This window comes from Zootoca vivipara, chromosome 2 (assembly GCF_965207765.1).
Source record: "Zootoca vivipara chromosome 2, rZooViv2.hap1.1, whole genome shotgun sequence".
NCBI lineage: Eukaryota > Metazoa > Chordata > Lepidosauria > Squamata > Lacertidae > Zootoca > Zootoca vivipara.
The window spans coordinates 103,218,814-103,238,897 of NC_142584.1; the positions used below are offsets into that span (position 1 = coordinate 103,218,814).

At 48.2% G+C, this 20,084-nt stretch overlaps 1 protein-coding gene across 3 annotated transcripts in view; it reads right to left on the minus strand.

The window, feature by feature from the left end:
* The window catches only part of IL17RC (interleukin 17 receptor C), a 32,435-nt gene extending 12,763 nt beyond the window's left edge, over positions 1 to 19,672 (minus strand). Inside the window, exons 1-12 of one of the 3 annotated variants that reach the window (XM_035106875.3) lie at positions 19,212 to 19,672; positions 15,752 to 15,773; positions 14,467 to 14,625; positions 13,369 to 13,452; positions 12,185 to 12,297; positions 7,402 to 7,519; positions 6,905 to 6,949; positions 5,695 to 5,840; positions 3,931 to 3,990; positions 2,552 to 2,615; positions 1,698 to 1,885; positions 518 to 568 (exon numbers count right to left, since the gene is read on the minus strand). In XM_035106875.3, coding sequence (XP_034962766.3) covers positions 518 to 568; positions 1,698 to 1,885; positions 2,552 to 2,615; positions 3,931 to 3,990; positions 5,695 to 5,840; positions 6,905 to 6,949; positions 7,402 to 7,519; positions 12,185 to 12,297; positions 13,369 to 13,452; positions 14,467 to 14,625; positions 15,752 to 15,773; positions 19,212 to 19,352 — 1,191 coding nt within the window. In that variant the 5' untranslated portion in view covers positions 19,353 to 19,672. The remainder of the gene's footprint in view (positions 1 to 517; positions 569 to 1,697; positions 1,886 to 2,551; positions 2,616 to 3,930; positions 3,991 to 5,694; positions 5,841 to 6,904; positions 6,950 to 7,401; positions 7,520 to 12,184; positions 12,298 to 13,368; positions 13,453 to 14,466; positions 14,626 to 15,751; positions 15,774 to 19,211) is intronic. The other 2 variants (XM_088662641.1, XM_035106877.3) reach the window with 2 other exon arrangements.
* Between the last annotated feature and the right edge of the window lie 412 nt (positions 19,673 to 20,084).

The window sequence follows — 20,084 nt, forward strand, 5'->3', positions numbered from 1 at the left end:
TGCTCCATCAAACTCGATCTCCCCTCGTCAGCCCCCTGATCTGCAGACCTGTCTGCTTCGAAATAGTCCAGGGGGCTGGCAGCTTCCTCCTCCTCCTCATCGGTTCAGTTCTGTCCTTGTAGATCCAAGCAAGGAGATTGGGGGCAAAACTAGAAGAAGGTGGCTCTGCCTGTCATTGGCTCTTTGGCATCACCTCCTATTGGTCTCCCTGCCTTCTGCCCCCTATCAGTTCCCATGGGTGACCAACCACCACTACACCTTTGCCACGTGAAGGAATCACTCTAGTAAGGAAATTTTCTTTGGTCTTCTTTCTCTGCGAGTCACTAAAAAAAATGAGCTCCAGATAAGAACAGTGTGTGTGGGGGGGGGAGCCCAATTCTGACTTTTAAAATGCCTTAAGGCAGCAGGCCAACATTATGCAGGACCTCAGGAAGCTGAACAATAGAGGCTTAGCCATTGTTCTTGAATGGATTGTAATTACGTGGCATGGGGTCAGGGTTAATTACATGGGTCCTACCTGCACACAGAGGTTGGGGTGGGGTGTCAGTCCTGGGAACTCCTGCGGCACCTAAGAGGTTTGGAAAGAGTTTGTTTCTCACAGTCACAAAACTCACCGCTCACTTGCACACCCACCCTTGCCCATGTCTTCACCATCCCTCACGCTTTAGGCCTGCTGTCAGATGCTCCTGGTTTGAAGGGCTGCTTCTTATCCCAGCACACCACAGTCCCGTAACACAGGAATGAGGAACCAGGGGCCCTAGAAATGTTGTTGGACTCCAACTCCCATCAGCCCCAACCGGCAGGGCCAATAGTCGGGGGAGGCGGGGGGTGATGGGAGCTGGAGTCCCAGGACAGCTGGAGGGCACCAGGCTCCCCCATCCCAGCTGTAACATGCAGATGTCCCATTATGTCCACATTTCCACAAGACGCAGGTGGGCGATCTGCAGCTCTGGGGCTGATGTGGTCCTCAGCCTGACCTCGAAAGCCCTCTGCAAGTGACAAGACTTCTCACTAGGAACTCACTGCAAGCCTTTGTTAATGGCAAATCAGACTCTCTTCTTTCCTTCTGAGGCCCGGGAGCTCCAACCTTTCCATCCAGGCCATACCTCCGAGTTAGTTCTCCAACAACTGGCCTCTTGGGGTCACCAGCACCTTTTCACTTAAAGGGGCCATGTGCCGGATATTTAATTGATCGTGTCTACGTCACATAAGCAGCCTGAATTCTAGACCCTCCAAGTGTCCCCTTATTTTCCTGGGTTTTACAGAAGCCATCCCAGTTTCTGATTTGATCCCGGAATGTCCTGCTTTGCCTTAAAAGTAAAGGCCTTAAAAAGGTAAAGGTAGAGGGACCCCTGGCCGTTAGGTCCAGTCGCGGACGACTCTGGGGTTGCGGCGCTCATCTCGGACGTCCCTATTTTCATCGGAGTGTATGGACCCCCGAGAGCCAAACATCTGCAAGCAGCCCTGTATAGGGAAGTTTTTTTAAAAAAAGTTTTGTTTTATTGTGTTTTTACATATGTTGGAAGCTGCCCAGAGTGGCTGGGGCAACCCAGTCAGATTGGTGGGGTATTATTATTATGTTTATTGAATAGGAAGAATGTTGGAGGGTCTGGAGACTTACTGGACACCACATAATCCACACTCGCCATCTCGTCCACATCTCCTTTCCCGCCCCACTTGCTCCTTGCTCTACTCACTTGTGGGGCGAGGGGCAGGTGCAGCTGGGGGTGCAGTGGGTGGCAAGAGGCACGGGGTGCTCCCCTCCAGCAGGGAACCAGCTCCCCGGGGAGGTCACACGGTGCAGAGAGAGAGCAGCTCAGCATCCCCTCAAAGACTTTAAGTTTCAGACGGCTCTGTTCCCAGGCCCTGGACAAGGCCTCAGCATCTGGAACAGGAAGTCAAGTCTTTGTAATAACAGGTGAGAATGCCCCCCCCATACACGATTCCAACACATACACACCCTCCGCTCTCCTTCCCAAAGTACACATAACCACGGCAAGTCCTGCTCTGTCAACATCAGGCATCGCCAAACTTCGGCCCTCCAGATGTTTTGGACTACAATTCCCAACTTCCTCGATCACTGGTCCTGTTAGCTAGGAATCATGGGAGTTGTAGGCCAAAACATCTGGAGGGCCGCAGTTTGGGGGTGCATGGTCAACATGTTCAGGGCTGACCTAGGACAGTTTGCTCCCTGAGGTGAAGAACAAGATGTCACACACACACACACACACACACACACACACACACCCTTCTCCCCACGCTTGGTACAAAAAGATGCCTGCTGAATCTTGCTTTGGCCAACATCCCTCACCCTAGGTTGGCCTAGGGCAGGCGACAGAAAGAAGCCTACCTGTGACACACACACACACCTGACCTTCGGCACCACCTTGAGACTCCCTGCACTTCAGTGGCTTCCTGGCGCCGGAGGTAGATGTTCCCTTCCGCCTAATGGTAGGACTGGCTCAGAAGAACACACCCCAAGTTAATGCTAACATTTTCGCTTTTTGAAATTTTGGGTCTGATGTGGAACGGATTTTTTAAAAACGCATACCGCTCGCAAAGGGGCACAGGTGAGTTCGGGGCGAATCTTCTTGGCTTCTGACGTTGGGCCAGACCTATGAACACAATACCCAATAGAATAAGAGGCCAAATGTGAGGAAGATGCGCAGTCGTGTGTGTAATGGGGGGGGGGAGGAGAAATCACTTGGTGAATGGCTGTGCACATGCAGTTTACCACATGGTGTCCTCAGCCATTACGCTTGTACTGTACAGTGGAAACAAACAATCAAAAATTCCTTCCAGTAGCACCTTAGAGACCAACTAATGTTTGTCATTGGTATGAGCTTTCGTGTGCATGCACACTTCTTCAGATACACTGAAACAGAAGTCACCAGACCCTTATATATATTCAGAGGGTGGGGAGGGGTATTACTCAGAAGGGTGGTGAGAATAGATGATTGGCTGATAGGAGTGGTAAACCTGTTGACGACTGTTAACGACTGCAGTTGGTCTTGCAGGAAAAATCAAGGGGTGAGATGGCTAAAGAAAGCTTTATCATGTATAATGAGATAAGAATCCAATGTCTTTATTCAGACCAGGTCTCCCCGTGGTTTTAAGCTTGGTAATGAGTTGCAATTCAGCAACTTCTCTTTCCAGTCTGTTTCTGAAATTTTTCTGTAATAAGACAGCTACTTTGAGATCTTGTATAGAATGTCCTGGGAGATTGAAGTGTTCTCCTACTGGTTTCTCTGTCTTGTGGTGCCTGATGTCAGATTTATGTCAATTTATCCTTTGGCGTAGGGTTTGGCCTGTTTGTACAGTGGCACCTCAGGTTAAGAACTTAATTCGTTCTGGAGGTCTGAAACTGTTCTTAACCTGAGGTACCACTTTAGCTAATGGGGCCTCCCGCTGCCACCACGCCACCACTGCCCGATTTCTGTTCTCATCCTGAAGCAAAGTTCTTAACCTGAGGTACTATTTCTGGGTTAGCGGAGTCTGTAACCTGACTTTTCCCGCTATTTTAGGACCTTAGCAGCTGGCCCATAGTCAAATCAAACTTGTCGCAGGTGACAGTTGCAGGGCGGGAAGCTGGTGGCTCTCCCATCAGCCCCAGAAAGCATGGCAAAGGTTCAAGGGTGATGGGAGCTGTAGTTCAACAATATCTGGAGGACCACAAACTTCCCACTGTTGTTTATGGCTTAGAACATTGCATCTGCATCACACATTTAATGCACGCTGAAAGCACCCAGCTTTCTGCAAAGAATCCTGGGAACTGTAGTTAGCTAGGAATGCTGGGTGTTATGGCTCTGCAAGGGTAAACTACTGTTCCCAGGATTCTCTGGGGGAAGGCATACACTTGTTTAAAGTTAAACGTGCATCGGATGAATGGCAAGGGAGAAAACTTTGTGGTGTGTGTAAAAAAATCCTTACCTCCAAGCAGAGACAGGGTAGCACCTGGTCGATAGGCAAGCTGACATTCTCGTTTCCGGTCTAAGTATATACAAGACAGGGAAGGGACGTGAGTGAGAGCAGCTTAGAGAAAAAGCCTGCGTGGTCTCAAATTCTTCCTGCCCCTAGACATTGTTATAAGAATTCTAAGGTGCCAAATATAAAATAAATGTTCATAAATGTACAAGGCAAACACATACATAAGTACCGTATATAAACCATGTGTCTGAAATAGTACAAGAGAGCAATCCTGAAGCCATTTTGACTCTCCCAGACCATTTTGACCTCTGATATTTCTCTGCAAGGAGGAAGGACATGGGAAAGCCTCTCCATTGCCTTTTGCTTACCTGTCTTAAGGGCATATTTGTGTATGAATAGGGTGAGCCTATGACCTGGATTCAGGAATTAAAGTATTAATCGTTCAGGGTTCTCTCCTCCCTCCCGTGTGTGGTGACAGGGCCGTCTTGAGCAGATCGCGCGCCCTGGTGCTGAGGGGCGGAGATCGCTCCGCCGCCCGCCCCGCCCTCGCAGGGCGCAATTGGTTTCCGTGCGGCTTTGCCGCGCGACGCCCTCCTTGCCAGGCCGGCGCCCAGCTTGCCAGGCCGGCGCCCAGCTTGCCAGCCCCCCGCCGTGGTGCACTGCGCCACCGGAGGTCTATGTAGAGCCGGCCCTGTGTGGTGAGTGGGGACAGGCTTACTACCTGCTTTGTGTCTCAATTTTCTCTGGTTGGCCTCTGTTATTTTCTCCTATCAGTGACTCACTTAAGGACTCTTGGATACCCCAGAAGGGGAAAGGAGCAGCTTTTTCTTATAACCACATCATTAGGATAAGAAAATTAGTGAAATGTATGACTGCGTGCCTGTTGTCTTTGTCCATGGAGTTTTCTTGGCAGGGATACTGGAGTGGCTTGCCAGACCATAAAGAAGGCTGATCGCCGAAGAATTGATGCTTTTGAATTATGGTGCTGGAGGAGACTCTTGAGAGTCCCATGGACTGCAAGAAGATTCAAACCTATCCATTCTGAAGGAAATCAGCCCTGAGTGCTCACTGGAAGGACAGATTATGAAGCTGAGGCTCCAATACTTTGGCCACCTCATGAGAAGAGAAGTCTCCCTGGAAAAGATCCTGATGTTGGGAAAGATTGAGGGCACAAGGAGAAGGGGACGACAGAGGACGAGATGGTTGGACAGTGTTCTCGAAGCTACGAACATGAGTCTGACCAAACTGCGGGAGGCAGTGCAAGACAGGAGTGCCTGGCGTGCTCTGGTCCATGGGGTCACGAAGAGTCGGACACGACTAAACGACTAAACAACAACATGACTGACTGCACATCTCTTTTTGGGTTTGAAACAGCGTGAAGGAATTCAACATCAGGCCAAGGCAATTGTTCCCTCAAGGCAAGTATTTAGGCTTCCCAGACAGAATCCCCCCAGCTCTTCTGCTGCTTTTCTGGGGGTTCTCCTGACACTCTCCCCTGAGCCACTCTTGGGGGGGGGGAGTGCGTGGGGGGAGGAGAGGAGTGGAATGCCCTCCTGCACATGTGAAAGTCCTGCAGATGGGACTTATTAGTTGAATCCAGCCCAGGTAAGGAGAAAGAGAGAGTGTGGCATCCCTGAGCAAGAAAGGTAGAGGAGGAGGAGGAGGGGGAGGAGGAGGAGGAGGAGGAGGAGGAGGAGGAGGAGGAGGAGGAGGAGGAGGAGGAGGAACATTCAGCTCAACTTCTCGGCGGAGTCTTCTTCTGCTCACCAGCAATTTAAGTGCGTCCTCGCCCAGCTCTTTGAATGCATTTGTCTGATTCAGATACAGCCACATGGAAAAGTGCTGTCCCTCAGGGATGTCCAACACATGCAGCACTGCCTTGTCTAGCTTCCTGGAGACCTCCAGTCTGGGCACTGCAGGAGAGAGGAGGCAGCCATGAATACGCCACATAAATTCACAGTTTAGAGAAAACAGAGAGTTAAGTGGCGACATGATACAAGTTTATAAAATGATTCGTTGCATGGAGAAAGTGGATAGAGATTTATTTGTTTTTTAGTCCCTCTCGCAGAACAGGGATTGGCTGTGTGGTCGGGTTCCCCACAGGAAACTCATTTGCGCAGTTGATTAATAATAATAATAATTTATTATTTGTACCCCGCCCATCTGGCTGGGTCTCCCCAGCCATTCTGGGTGGCTTCCAGCAAAGATTAAAATACAATAAAATGTCACCAATTAAAAACCTCCCTAAACAGGGCCGCCTTCAGATGTTTTCTAAATGTCAGGTAGTTGTTTATCTCTTTGATCTCTGATGGGAGGGGGTTCCACAGGGTGGGTGCCCCCACCGAGAAGGCCCTCTTCCTGGTTCCCTGTAGCTTTGCTTCTCGCAGTGAGGGAACCACCAGAAGGCCCTCAGCGCTGGACCTCAGTGTCCAGGCAGAACGATGGGGGTGGAGACGCTCCTTCAGGTATACTGGACCAAGCCATTTAGGGCTTTAAAGCTCAGCACCAACACTTTGAATTGTGCTCGGAAACGTACTGGGAGCCAATGTAGGTCTTTCAGGACTGGCTTAAAGCAGGCTTGAACTCATCTGGCTTTAACCCTGCTATTTGCAGAGATAGACTGCATAGGGAACCTGGTTGTGTAGCCGACCTCCTCCTGATATGACATAGGATGTCAGATTTGGAGCAGACTGGCACCGTTTGCAGGAAGTGGTCTCCGGGCCTAACTGTGACTCAGGTTGGGCCAAATTTGCCCTGAGGGCTGGAATGTTCCTCAGCCCTGTCCTTGTTGGACCACTGGTTTCGATCCAGAAAAAGAGGCGGGTTTAGCCTTAGGAAAGGTTGCCGCCGTGAGAATGTTTTGAACGAGGCTCAGATCCCTATCAAATGAGTCGCAGGGAGTTTGGCTGGCTCTGGCTGGTGCCTGCGCAGGTCAGGACAGCGGCACTGATAAGAAGCCGGTGGCATTGCTACATACCTTGGCAGAGGCGGATGGCATCTTTGGCCCTGTGCCAGGTGCAGTCTGTGGGAAGAGAACACATAGAAGGCATAGAGGTTGGTTGGTTGCTCTGCTACATTTCCTCACAGAATCACAGAATCATAGAGTTGGAAGAGACCACAAGGGCCATCCAGTCCAACCCCCTGCCAAGCAGGAAACACCATCAAAGCATTCTTGACATATGCCTGTCAAGCCTCTGCTTAAAGACCTCCAAAGAAGGAGACTCCACCACACTCCTTGGTAGCAAATTCCACTGCCGAACAGCTCTTACTGTCAGGAAGTTCTTCCTAATGTTTAGGTGGAATCTTCTTTCTTGTAAAATAAAAAAATTCCTTCAGTAGCACCTTAAAGACCAACTAAGTTTTTATTTTGGTATGAGCTTTCGTGTGCATGCACACTTCTTCAGATACCTTCTTCTTTCTTGTAGTTTGAATCCTCAGCTGCTCGCTTCCGGAGCAGGCCTGAAAGGCACTCACCTGGCCCACAGTGCGTCTTTCGCAAGGGTTGTGCAAACTGATAGTGGGGACGGGTGAATGCTGTGATATTCAACTCCCCGCTGAGAGCCACTGGGAAGCAGTCAAACTGGAGAGAGCCCTAGGAAGGAAGAGGGCAGGAGTGTCAAAGGTGAAAGGCGCACACACACCCCTCTCTTTCTCTCCCCAACACTCTCTATCACGCCCCACAGACAGGAACACAAACATAGAGGGACCCAATGGGGCTATCATCTGTTCCCATTGCGAAAGGCGAGGGATGTCGTTGGGAACCACCACTTCCTCCTCAAAGTGTCACCTCCCACCATCACCGCTAGGGTGGGAGGTTGGACCTGCCTGAAGTCCTGCTGCTTATCTGGGGCTACTGCTTCAATGGTCTCCCCAAACACTGGTGGTCACCATTGCTTAGCGCCCTGACAGTGCAAGAGAGGCTGAATGGAGCAGCTTAGCGCAGGGCTCAGAGGGAGAGAAGCTCTGTGGCTGCGGCTCATTAAACGTTTTGTGTGTGCTGCTGCTCCAGACACCATATTGGTAATGATGATCTTTTGACGTGGAGGGGCTCTTGAAATTGTTTGGAGGGCATGCGGGCTGCCAGTTAGCCACCCCTGCCACAGAAGGCTCCGAGGGCCTTCTGGCGGTTCCCTCACTGCGAGATGTGAGGTTACAGGGAACCAGGCAGAGGACCTTCTTGGTGGTGGCGCCCGTCCTGTGGAACGCCCTCCTGTCGGATGTCAAGGAAATAAGCAACTACCTGACTTTTAGAAGACATCTGAAGGCAGCCCTATTTAGGGAAGTTTTAAATGTTTAATGCTGTATTGTGTTTTTTATATTTGATTGGGAGCCGCCCAGAGTGGCTGGGGAAACCCAGCCGGATGGGTGGGGGTATAAATAAATATATTATGATTATGATTATTATTATTATTATCATCATCATCATCATTCTGAAGGAAATCAGCCCTGATTATATATATATGAGAGTCCCATGGACTGCAACAAGATCAAACCTATCAATTCTGAAGGAAATCAGCCCTGAGTGCTCACTGGAAGGACAGATCGTGAAGCTGAGGCTCCAATACTTTGGCCACCTCATGAGAAGAGAAGACTCCCTGGAAAAGACCCTGATGTTGGGAAAGATGGAGGGCACAAGGAGAAGGGGATGACAGAGGACGAGATGGTTGGACAGTGTTCTCGAAGCTACGAACATGAGTTTGACCAAACTGCAGGAGGCAGTGGAAGACAGGAGTGCCTGGCGTGCTCTGGTCCATGGGGTCACGAAGAGTCGGACACGACTAAACGACTAAACAACAACAACAACAACAATAATAATAATTAACAGCATAAATTACAGCTCTGTAGCCCACCAATTAAGGGCAGCTAAAATGGCATCCAAAATCCATTTGTATATAAGTGGGGCTTAATATATCTTGCAAATTTTGCAACCACACTCTGCAGAATTTAACATTGTCAAGGAACTCAGTTGTCCTTTTTCAAAAGGCAAGTGTCTAGCCCTCGAAGATAAGATGCTTCCTGAAGTGTGGGGCAACTCCACATTGAAATAGCATCCCCCCCTCCTGAAAAAAAAGAAACATAGGAACCACAGTTTGCCCTTCACAGAACTATAATTCCCTGCACCCTAACAAACTATATTTCCCAGGATTCTCTGGGGGCAGTCATGTTCTTTAAATGTATGGTGTGTGAGGATGATTCGCAGCAGGTTTCCCGTGCATGAGTTGGCTCCAATGCTCTGCATAGCTGCTGAAAACTAGCAGATGGAGTCAGTGTGGAATAATGGTTAGGGTTTCAAACTAAGGGCAAGGAGATCCGAGTTCAAATTCCCACTGCACCCTGAAGCTCACGGGCTGGCCTTGCATCTGTTAGTCTCTCTCCACTTTTTCTCCCTGGGTTCATAGTAGGATAAAAAGAAGAGAACTGCCGGTACATATGCCTCCTTGAAGGAAAGGAGGGATGAAAATGCAGTAATAATGCAGACTCTGTTATTATGAAAGGTGGCGGCGGGGAGCGGGGGAGCAAGGATTTCCAATTATACAGTTTATGGAATACCCAGCTCTGCATATGGGAAGGGCAAAGGGGAGGAACTGAACTTGTGGTCAGACTGATTTAGTGGTAGATGAGGGTTCTCTGCCTGTCTGCAGCCCAAACCGGCTCTGCAAGTTAAGAGCCAGGTAGCAAAACAGAGCCTGCATTCCTCCCTCAATCCCTCCCTCCTCCTCATCTATTTCACTAGACAAATACCAGTTTCTTTACGGGCTGGTTCATAATGGAGCATGAAATATACTCGGAGTCTGGATCCTATGATTCAGCTCAGTACATAACAGAGCACTACTGCTAATCCAGATTCCTGCGGTTCGAAACCAATCTCAGCAGTTTCCACATGTGCATACAGCATTTGGATTTGACCTAATCCATTGTTTCTTGTTTCTTGGCGTGCTATGGTCCATGGGATCACGAAGAGTCGGACATGACTAAACGACTCAACAACAACAACAATTGTTTCTTGTCCATACAAGTAGGTGTTTTTAACCCTGTGTCTTTTTTTGCACGCTCACTGACTAGTTAATTCTACTCGCCGACCCATGGCAATACAAAAGGGGCATATGCACAGCTTTCTGTTTACCTGACCCACCCCCGTGAGTATGTGCAGGTACCAATTTATTTATGTGCAGGAATCTTTTTTAAAACTTTCTCCTTCAGATAAGCACTGAAGCAGATATCTGATTACAGTATAGATCGGCTTGAGTCTACATCTCGTGTTGTTTGCTTGCTTTTGTTGATCTTCGTTGCACACATCTGAGGTTTAAAAAGTGAAGAAGGGTGAGCAAGGATCCCTGCATTGCAGGGGGTTCGAATAGATGACTGTCAGGGTCCCTTCCGAATCCAAAGTCCTATGATTTATTTATTTTTAAGTCACCTCCCCCGCCCCCGGAATGTAAGAAAATGGGAGAAAAGCAATGACAATGGGAGAAAAGCAATGACAAACCTAGACCGCATCTTAAAAAGCAGAGACATCACCTTGCCTACAAAGGTCCGTATAGTTAAAGCTATGGTTTCCCCAGTAGTGATGTATGGAAGTGAGAGCTGGACCATAAAGAAGGCTGATCGCCGAAGAATTGATGCTTTTGAATTAGGGTGCTGGAGGAGACTCTTGAGAGTCCCATGGACTGCAAGAAGATCAAACCTATCCATTCTGAAGGGAATCAGCCCTGAGTGCTCACTGGAAGGACAGATCGTGAAGCTGAGGCTCCAAGACTTTGGCCACCTCATGAGAAGAGAAGACTCCCTGGAAAAGACCCTGATGTTGGGAAAGATGGAGGGCACTAGGAGAAGGGGACGACAGAGGACGAGATGGTTGGACAGTGTTCTTGAAGCTATGAACATGAGTTTGACCAAACTGCAGGAGGCAGTGGAAGACAGGAGTGCCTGGCGTGCTCTGGTCCATGGGGTCACGAAGAGTCGGACACGACTAAACGACTAAACAACAACAAAAGTCACCTTCCCAGACACTTGCTTGAAACTCAGTTGTATGAAATTCTGCGTGTGCACAAACCAGAGGGTACAAGAATAAAGTTACAAAACAGTGTTTGTGTTTTCTCCACATGCCAGAAGTATGGGTACCAGAAAACAAATGAGAAGCGACAATGGATGCTGGGAGCATGCAAAGCTGAGTGGGAGAAGAGAACATTCAGGCATGCCCCCCAAGGAAAAGAACGGCAGTGAGACATCCAGTAACCGATTAACAGCAATTTGGAGTAGGGTTAATTTTAATTTTCAGATTATCCCAGAATACGGGAAATCTAAATTCACTGCTAAAAAGAAATGAGATGGCTACTGATTGAAGGTTCTGTCAGACGGACAGCGCCTCACATACACAGTAAAGTCCAGTGTAGACCATACGTTGAAAGCACATCCAACACACATTTTAAGGGGCATGATTCCCCCCCCAAAAAAAATACTGGTAATGGTAGTTTTCCCCTCACAGAGCTACAACCCTTAACAAACTACAGTTCCCATGATTTTGAGTGCTTTGAAATGCAGTGGTACCTCGACTTACGAACGACTCGACAACCGAATTTTTCGACTTATGAATGGGGCAAATGGCTGCACGCTTACGAATACCTCAACATCCAAACGGAAACCGCAGTGGGTTTAGATAGAGTTTTTTCGACTTTTTAGATGGGGTTGCTTCGACTCACGAATTTTTCCGTTTCCAATGCATTCCTATGGGAAATCGTGTTTCTAATGGCGCTTTTCGACTTACGGATTTTTTGACCTACGAAGGTGCCTTCGGAACGGAGTAAATTCGTAAGTCGAGGCACCACTGTATACGGTTCTGCCATATATCGTTCTGCCCTGACACTGAGGACCAGCGCCGAGGGCCTTCTGGCGGTTCCCTCACTGCGAGAAGCAAAGCTACAGGGAACCAGGCAGAGGGCCTTCTCGGTAGTGGCGCCCGCCCTGTGGAACGCCCTCCCATCAGATGTCAAAGAGATAAACAACTACCTGACATTTAGAAAACATCTGAAGGCAGCCCTGTTTAGGGAAGTTTTTAATGTGTGACATTTTAATGTATTTTAATCTTTGTTGGAAGCCGCCCAGAGTGGCTGGGGAAACCCAGCCGGATGGGCGGGGTACTATTATTATTATTATTATTATTATTATTATTATTATTATTAGGATCCGCCCACTTGTTCTCCATGCTTACAAATTTTGGATTTCAGCAATGGACATTCAATGGGCCCAAATCACTTACCAAATCGCTTCTGGTGTTCCAGTCACCACCCCGGGGGACCAAAACCTTCACCACAGCGTTGTGGGAGAAAGCATATGTCTTAGCTAAGAGCAGCACGTGCGCCTGCAGGAATCCTGTGAACAGAGGAAGGGAGGGAGCGTAGGGTGTCAGAAGAGGAATGGCAATAAATGCAGATACGGACTCTCGAACTGGAAGACTGGGACTCTTAGTGTTTTTAAGTGCCAGGTGTAACTTCAGCCTGAACACAGCAGAGTTTGAGCAGGTTTTTCCGGAAGCTTCTGGTGATAACTTAAATGACTAGACGTCTGGACGCAGAGTAAACTATATACAGGATTTATTAAAATAAAAGAAATCCAGAGTTTCTATGTACAACTTTAGAACTCAAAAACAAAGTAAAATAAATCATTCCCCCCCCTCTCTCTCTCTCACACACACACACACACACACAACCGATACAGCACCTCTTCTCCTACACTGACCACACTCACCACACCACGTACTGTGCTAGCTTTCTCTGATAACAGGTCTCAGTGCTGATCTCAACCAATGAGAGCACAGTTACTATGGCAGAAGTAGACCTTGGCTTTCTGCCCAGTGTTAATTGCTTGTCCTAGAGTTGATTGTGTGAAGAAGCAATCGGATGGTTTCTCATGCTACTAATTTAGCAAAAACCCGAACAGGGACAGCCATCAATATACTTCATGAGGCTGTTTGAGTCATTACTCATATTCCTGTAACATGCCACCGAGAATTAATTAGGCTCGTAGACTCACAGAGCTGGAAGGGACCCTGAGGACCATCTAGTCCAAACCCCTGCAATGTAGGAATATGCAGCCGTCTTTTTTTCTGGGGGGATGCAGGAATACGCATACCCCTAAACATTTTGTGAATCTAAGCTTGGCCTCATTGAGGGACAGGATTTCAATATGAGTAGGAAAAGGCAAGTACCCCTAAACATTTTTTTCTGGGGGAGGGAATCACTGTTTACGGGGATCGAACCTGCGACCTTGGCATTATCAGCACCACGTTCTAGCCAACTGAACTATCCAAGGTGGTTATTGTCTGTGCTATTAACATCGATACCAACTTTCTTGTTCCTCCTCTTTGACTTCTGTATAGCTGCACAATATTTCAAAATAACAACAACAGGGACTGCTGTAGACAAAGCCCCCTTTCTGGCTTACCTTCAGTGTTGCCATGATGTCTTCTGGGCTCTGGGCTGGTCCTGTCAGCTCCCTCGTCTTGTTTTGAACTCAAGGCAGGTGGCTCTACAAGGGAATAAAATGACTGTGTACCCTAAATAATGATGATGATGATGATGCAACACAGCACATTGCAGCAATTGTCCCCCTATTGTACTTTTCTCCACTTATTTGTCTGCTTTGTAACACAATAAAATATTTAATTAAAAACTATTTTTTAATATATAAAAAAGAGGATTGGACTGCTGAAAAAAGAAGGCTGCCAATGGCTCCTAGCCACGATGGCTAGGCGCTGTCTACACCCATAGATGGAGGCAGCAATGGCTTCTGAATACCATTTGCTGGAAGCCACAGGAGGGGAGAGAGCTCTCATGTTTGAATCCTGCTTGCTGCTTTCCCAGCAGGCATCTGGCTGGCCACTGTGAGAACAGGATGCTGAACTAGATGGGCCTTGGGCCTGATCCAGCAGGCTCTTCTAATGTTCTTACGACAGAGCCTGGGACTTGTCCTGCTGTTGAATTCTGGTCTCTCTCCCTCTGTATGTTTTGGTCCCTCGTGGGGAGTGCCTAGGAACTGAACTCAGGACCTCTCAAACCCAACGTGAGAATCACGTCCTGCCAGCACTAGACTAACAAGCCTGCCCTGAAGTGGCAGAGGGGGCCTGGTCCAGCTAGGACTGAAAGGCAAGGTACAAGGATGCCATATAGAAGAGGATGAAAGGTTGTTTTCTGCTGCTCCAGAGAAGCGGACACAGAGCAATGGATTCAAGCTACAAGAAAGAAGATTCCACCTAAACATTAGGAAGAACTTCCTGACAGTAAGAGCTGTTCGACAATGGAATTTGCTGCCAAGGAGTGTGGCGGAGTCTCCTTCTTTGGAGATCTTTAAGCGGAGGCTTGACAGCCATCTGTCAGGAATGCTTTGATGGTGTTTAATGCTTTGATGGTGTTTACTGCTTGGACTGGATGGCCCTTGTGGTCTCTTCCAACTCTATGATTCTATGGTTCTAAGGCCGATTGCAGCAACAGCAGCAGGCCAGGGTCAACGTTCAGGCACAGAGCCCTGAGCCACCTTTCTCACCCAGCAGGCCAAGGCGTAGGGTCACCTGCACACAGGGGGTGCAGTCTCGCTGCTGCCGACACCGAAGTCCGTTCCTCGTCTCCATTTGGGTCAGCACCAGGACTGGGTCTTGCCCTGGGGCTGGCAGGGCATCTCCAGGGGGCCACAGCCAATTCTCTTCTGAAAATGGGCAAAAGAAAGAAAGAAAGAAAGAAAGAAAGAAAGAAAGAAAGAAAGAAAGAAAGAAAGAAAGAAAGAATTACTCTGTGAAATAAGGGCCCCATTCAGCAGAATGTGTATTAGCACCCCCAAACACAGCATTTCGAAGGAACACTCACTACCATCGAAAGAGCCCTGAACCAAAATCCACAGATCCTTCCATCCCTAGAACATAGTCTGAAGCTTTTGTGGATGAGAAGAAGCTTGTGTTGAATCCAGGGGCCACAAGACTAAGGCAGTCTAAAGATGGTTTTCTTGGGTGATGTCCATCCCCACCCGAAATTCTCCCTTCTTTCCCAGGAACACTGCAGTAGAAATATTTGGCATGTTTTGGGTCATGCATGTGGCCAATAAGACGTGAATTGCGACCAAATGATGACAAGAATGCTTTTAAACAAACAAGGTAAAGGTAAAGGGACCCCTGACCGTTAGGTCCAGTCATGGACGACTCTGGGGTTGCTTTACTGGCTGAGGGAGCTGGCGTACAGCTTCCGGGTCATGTGGCCAGCATGACCAAGCCGCTTCTGGCGAACCAGAGCAGCACACAGAAACGCCGTTTACCTTCCCGTCGGAGCGGTACCTATTTATCTACTTGCACTTATAAGTGCTTTGCTAGGTGGGCAGGAGCTGGGCCCGAGCAACGGGAGCTCACCCCGTCGTGGGGATTCGAACCGCCGACCTTCTGATTGGCAAGCCCTAGGCGTCCCATTAAACAAACAAACCCTGTAGCAAAATAACCCCACGCATCGGGCTTTAGGACAAGTCAAGTCAATGGCAGTCTTCACACTTGGACTTAGTCATGCTTACCTTTCCTCCACTCTTTCCAAGCAAGATCATGCATGTTTCAAAGCTATATGTCTGAGCACAGATTTCCCGCTCTTTAAAGCACAATCGGAGCATACGGCAATCTGCAGAAAACCTGAGTTCACTGAGCGATTTAGCACTAAAGATTTAAAAATTGCTCCAACACAGAGCCTTCACGTGTGGATCTGTGTCTGGGCAAAAAGTAGGTGTTGATAAACCCATAGATTTATCAGGTTAAAGAAGAGGGATGAGAATTATTATTATTTTTGGTACGAACACTTACCCAATAGCTGGCAGCCAAGACCCTATTGAAGGACACAAAAGGGACAGTTTCAAGAGCTAGTAAAGATACTATCACAAGCTGAGCCCCTTTCCTCTCACCCTACAACACACCCTGCCAGGCTGAGTCTAAAACAACATGCCTTCCAACTGTTATTTCATTGTGGGGACCAATTTCTTGGGTCTACGAAAGCTGTTCCCAATGCAGGACATACTGTATTGGCTTAATAAGGTGGTGAACCTGTAGCCCTCCAGGAATTGTTGGACTACAACTCACCTGTTATGTTTGTACTGACTGTTTTAAACAGCATCGTTCTTCTGCTTTTTCCCTTACTGTAAGCTACTCTGGGTATTCTGCTATACCTTTTGCTCTGAGAAGTCAACCAGGAGCCTCCTTTCCATCTGCACATCTGGTTTAGGACTATATTGCTATAGGTTTGCAGGGGAATCAGTCTGGATGGTATCTGTGGGTCTCTTCCAAACCTGTGATTCTGTATCTGTGAGGTTAGAATCTACAAAAGGAGAACTGGTAAACTGGTCCAGCCAGCTCCTTTGTTAGGGTAATGGCTTTGGCCAGACTCACCAGCATCTTAAAGAGTTAGCTAAGAATAAATATGTTGACATAGTGACATAGTTTTGGTGTGTGGTTTTGGCTGATGCTAGAAGCAGGAGGCAGGGAGACCTGTCTTGCACTGTGCTGAACCCAAAGCTATGGTTCGGAGAGTTCCCTGGGAACCTAACGAGGAGGCAAGGTCTGCTGAAATGTTAATTCTACGAGATAAAGCCAGGCGCCACCCAAATATTGTGACACTCTCGAGGACCGCTCCCAGTAGCTTCATATAGAATATTAAACAGCGTGTGGCACAAGGTGGGACTCTGCACAACACCATGGGAAAGCTGTCATAGTGTCAAGCAGTACCAACCCCATAGCTACTTTCTGGAAATGGCTCTGGAGGTTGGAGCAGAACCACTGAGGTCCAGTGCCCTCAACCCTCACCTTCTTGAGCTGTTCCAGAAGGAATTTAGGAGAAACACCATCAGACCAGGTTGGCTGACTGGCACCCCCAGATTCTGAGCTGCAGTGGGGCAAAGCAGAAGGCGTAAGGACTTTGATGTAACCAGCCCTATTCGTTACCTCAGCAGACCTTTGCTCTCCCCACCCCACCCCACCCCAACATTTCCTGGCCAAAAACTGGGTCACACATCTTCCAGCCCACAATCTCTCACATTTTAGCTCATGTGAGGTCCCCCAAAATTGGATGTCCCATTTCTATAATGACAGTTGAGGGATATGCCATCACAGGGATGGCAGCCCCGTTCCTCTCCTCCCACTGTCCTTGACACGTTAATCCCCTTGTTTTGAAATAATGTTTTACTAAAGGTTTCCTTGAATTACAAAAGAACGTGCAATTAACCCTGCTCGACTCACAGTGGCAGAACACAGACCAAAAAAAAAAGCCGGAAACCACCCAAAGTGGTTGCAAACACTTTCCCCTGTCTCTCACTCAGGGAGAGTAGCAGTACTACTACTACTAAGTGGCCGTATCTCTGTGGTGGACTTTTCAGCTTTTGCAATGTCCTGGCGAGGGACGTCGCCATCTTGACTTGGCATACAGGCTTGCGGCCTTGTTTCCTGAGCCTTGACAACTGCAGTCACCTGAGCAGGTGATGCTTTTCATGGCAGGTGAACAGTTGGCACCAAAAGAGCGGCCTGCTTAGTTTTTGCGACGCCAGGGCTTGCTGTTAAAGGGCACAGAAGCAGAGCCAGGAAAGGAGGGGGAAGCACTGCAGTACACAGGCGCCAAAACCTTTTGTTCCTGCCGTGGCTGTCTCCATGGCCACAAGCTCGAGGACGCCTCAGCCACCAGGCTGTGGCAACTGCTGAGTAAACAAACAGCAGAGGCCTTGTCCCAGTATCAGGTAGAGCAGGTAGTTCCTCCTCAGTCTCTCTTAGCAACCACAGCGCTCCTTCCCTTCTACACGGCAGTCGCCAAAATTAGGCAGAGAGGCCATGATGGGCAGGGGAGAGGAAGCCTCAGGGCTGAAAGGGTCAAAGGCAGTGCTATAACAGGGCAGGGGAGATGGAGAGAATTGTCCCTCTCCCCCAAGGCCCATCCAGCATGTTCAGGGCGCAAAGAGCTCGATATTAACAGGGACTGCGAACACAGAATGCTGGGAGCTATAGATGTAAATAGATGTAAATACTTGAGTTCCACAGAATAAGGTGTTCACCAACGTCTAGGTAGGTGGCAACAATGCGTCTGAATGAAGGTCGGGCGTGGCATAGGAATATCCACAGGAGAAGACAAGGTTCCTAAGTTATATACCTTGTTTTGCCACAGTTGGCTTCTTCAGTAAGCTTGTAGCTATGTATCTTAAAGGAATATCAAGTCAGTCTTTTACCACCCAAAAAAACAGTAATAATCTTCTCAATGTAAGTACATACCTTTCAAAGACGGAGTATTAACTAAAACTCCAGGTGTAACACCAGATAATGCTCCTATTGTCAGGAAAAGCTCAAGTACATTACATCAAGTATTTACATCTATTTTGATTTATCTCCATATGGATACCCTATATGAACTATGATATATGGACTGTGGACATTGCATTAATGTTGGACTAAGTCCTTATTTGATACTTTGCAACACGTGGCTGTGCTATTTATGTTATTTTACATTGTCTTTTTAAATTCTTGAATGACTTGTTACAGCAGCCGGTTACGCCTGTTTATATAATTGCTCACAATTCCAGGCATCCTTAACAAACTACAGTTCCCAAGATTTTTTGGGGTGTGTGCTTTAAATGTATGGTGTGTACACTGCCCCAGCTTAAACGTAACATCAGCCATGTTTTTTTTAAAGACCCCCCCCCCATTTAAAAAGGTCATGGGATTTTGTTACAGCTGAGAGAACTATAGAGGGCGGCGGCGGCGGGAAGCATTGCACTTTGGCTTGGGACCTGAGGTGGGGAAACGCTCCAAATTGGGACTCTCGTTATTTTAGCTTTTGAGGGAACCAGCTGATTTGTGCCAGCGCACCAGAGCCAAAAGCCAGAGAGCTGGACAAAAAAATAAATAGGGGGGGGGATGTTCCAGGATCCATTCAGAAGCAGGGAATGGCTTCTAGAATTCCAGGATGTCCCGCTTGGATCAGGACGGTTGAGCGGTGTGAGAGAGGTAGAAGTAAACCGCCTGTGACTGTAGTCTTCCTCAAGACCCTTTCTTAGAAGAGGTCTGGACACGCATGCCTTCTCTGGGAATATAGCCTATGCCACAAATGAAACCACTTCCCCCATTTGAACAACCATGATAGCTCATTTAGAATAAGTTGAACTTCCAAGCACATAGTGTGGTGTGTGGCATGGCCCTGTCAATGATGCCAGCCAGCCGCGCTCTTCTTCTGGATATTCCATTAGCTTATCCTCCCTCCCCAACCCCAATTTTTCAGAAGGTTTGTACCTACCTGAGAGCAGTGGACAGACTCCAGAATATTTGCAGGCTGAAGGCAGGCAGAAGGCAGGCACACTAGGATGAGTGGCAGGACCCAAAGCCACATCTCTGCCATCCGTCGTGAGCCAGGCATTGGCTCTACCCCACAAGTCATTGTGGGGGTGATGATGACGACGCTGCCCCTTTCATCGCAGAATCTGCCTTTGCACAGGACAAATTAGATCGTGCCTGAATAGCACAGTTGGCACACAGCTTGATATTTATTTCCTTGTTTCCACCTCCTGGCCCGGGAGTTGGTTTCTTTCCAGGGTTTTCTGTCTAAGGAGCTGGAGCAGGTGCTGGCAAGCAGGTCCTACGCTAGGGCAAAAGATCCAAGCAGGAAAGGTTTCCTATCCGAAAAAAGACTTGAGGATCCGAGGAACCGACGCGCTGCAATCTTCACGGCAACTCGTGTTTGACAGTGCCCAGCTTAGTCAATATCACTCCCTTTCTGCTACTACCAGAGAAATTGCGTCAAAGGGGAGTAAAGGTGGAGAGGGCGTTGCAGAAACTAGAAGTGAGGGCGAAGGGCAGGATAGCCTGGGCACAGCGCCAGCAACCTACCGGTAGTTGAAGAAAAGCCCCAAAGGGTACAAGGATTAAATGCGGGAAGAAGCATTCACAGCCAAGTTCAGAGCTGTCAGATTTCCTGAACGGCAACACAGCAAACCTGATTTGTTTATTTTTTTTAGCAGAGGTTTTCCGTCAAAGCTGACAGAGGAACTTGTTGGGTCTAATTTAATTTTTAGAATCAGGTAGGTAGCCGTGTTGGTATGACGCAGATGAAATAAATAAATCGTGAAGCTGAGGCTCCAATACTTTGGCCACCTCATGAGAAGAGAAGACT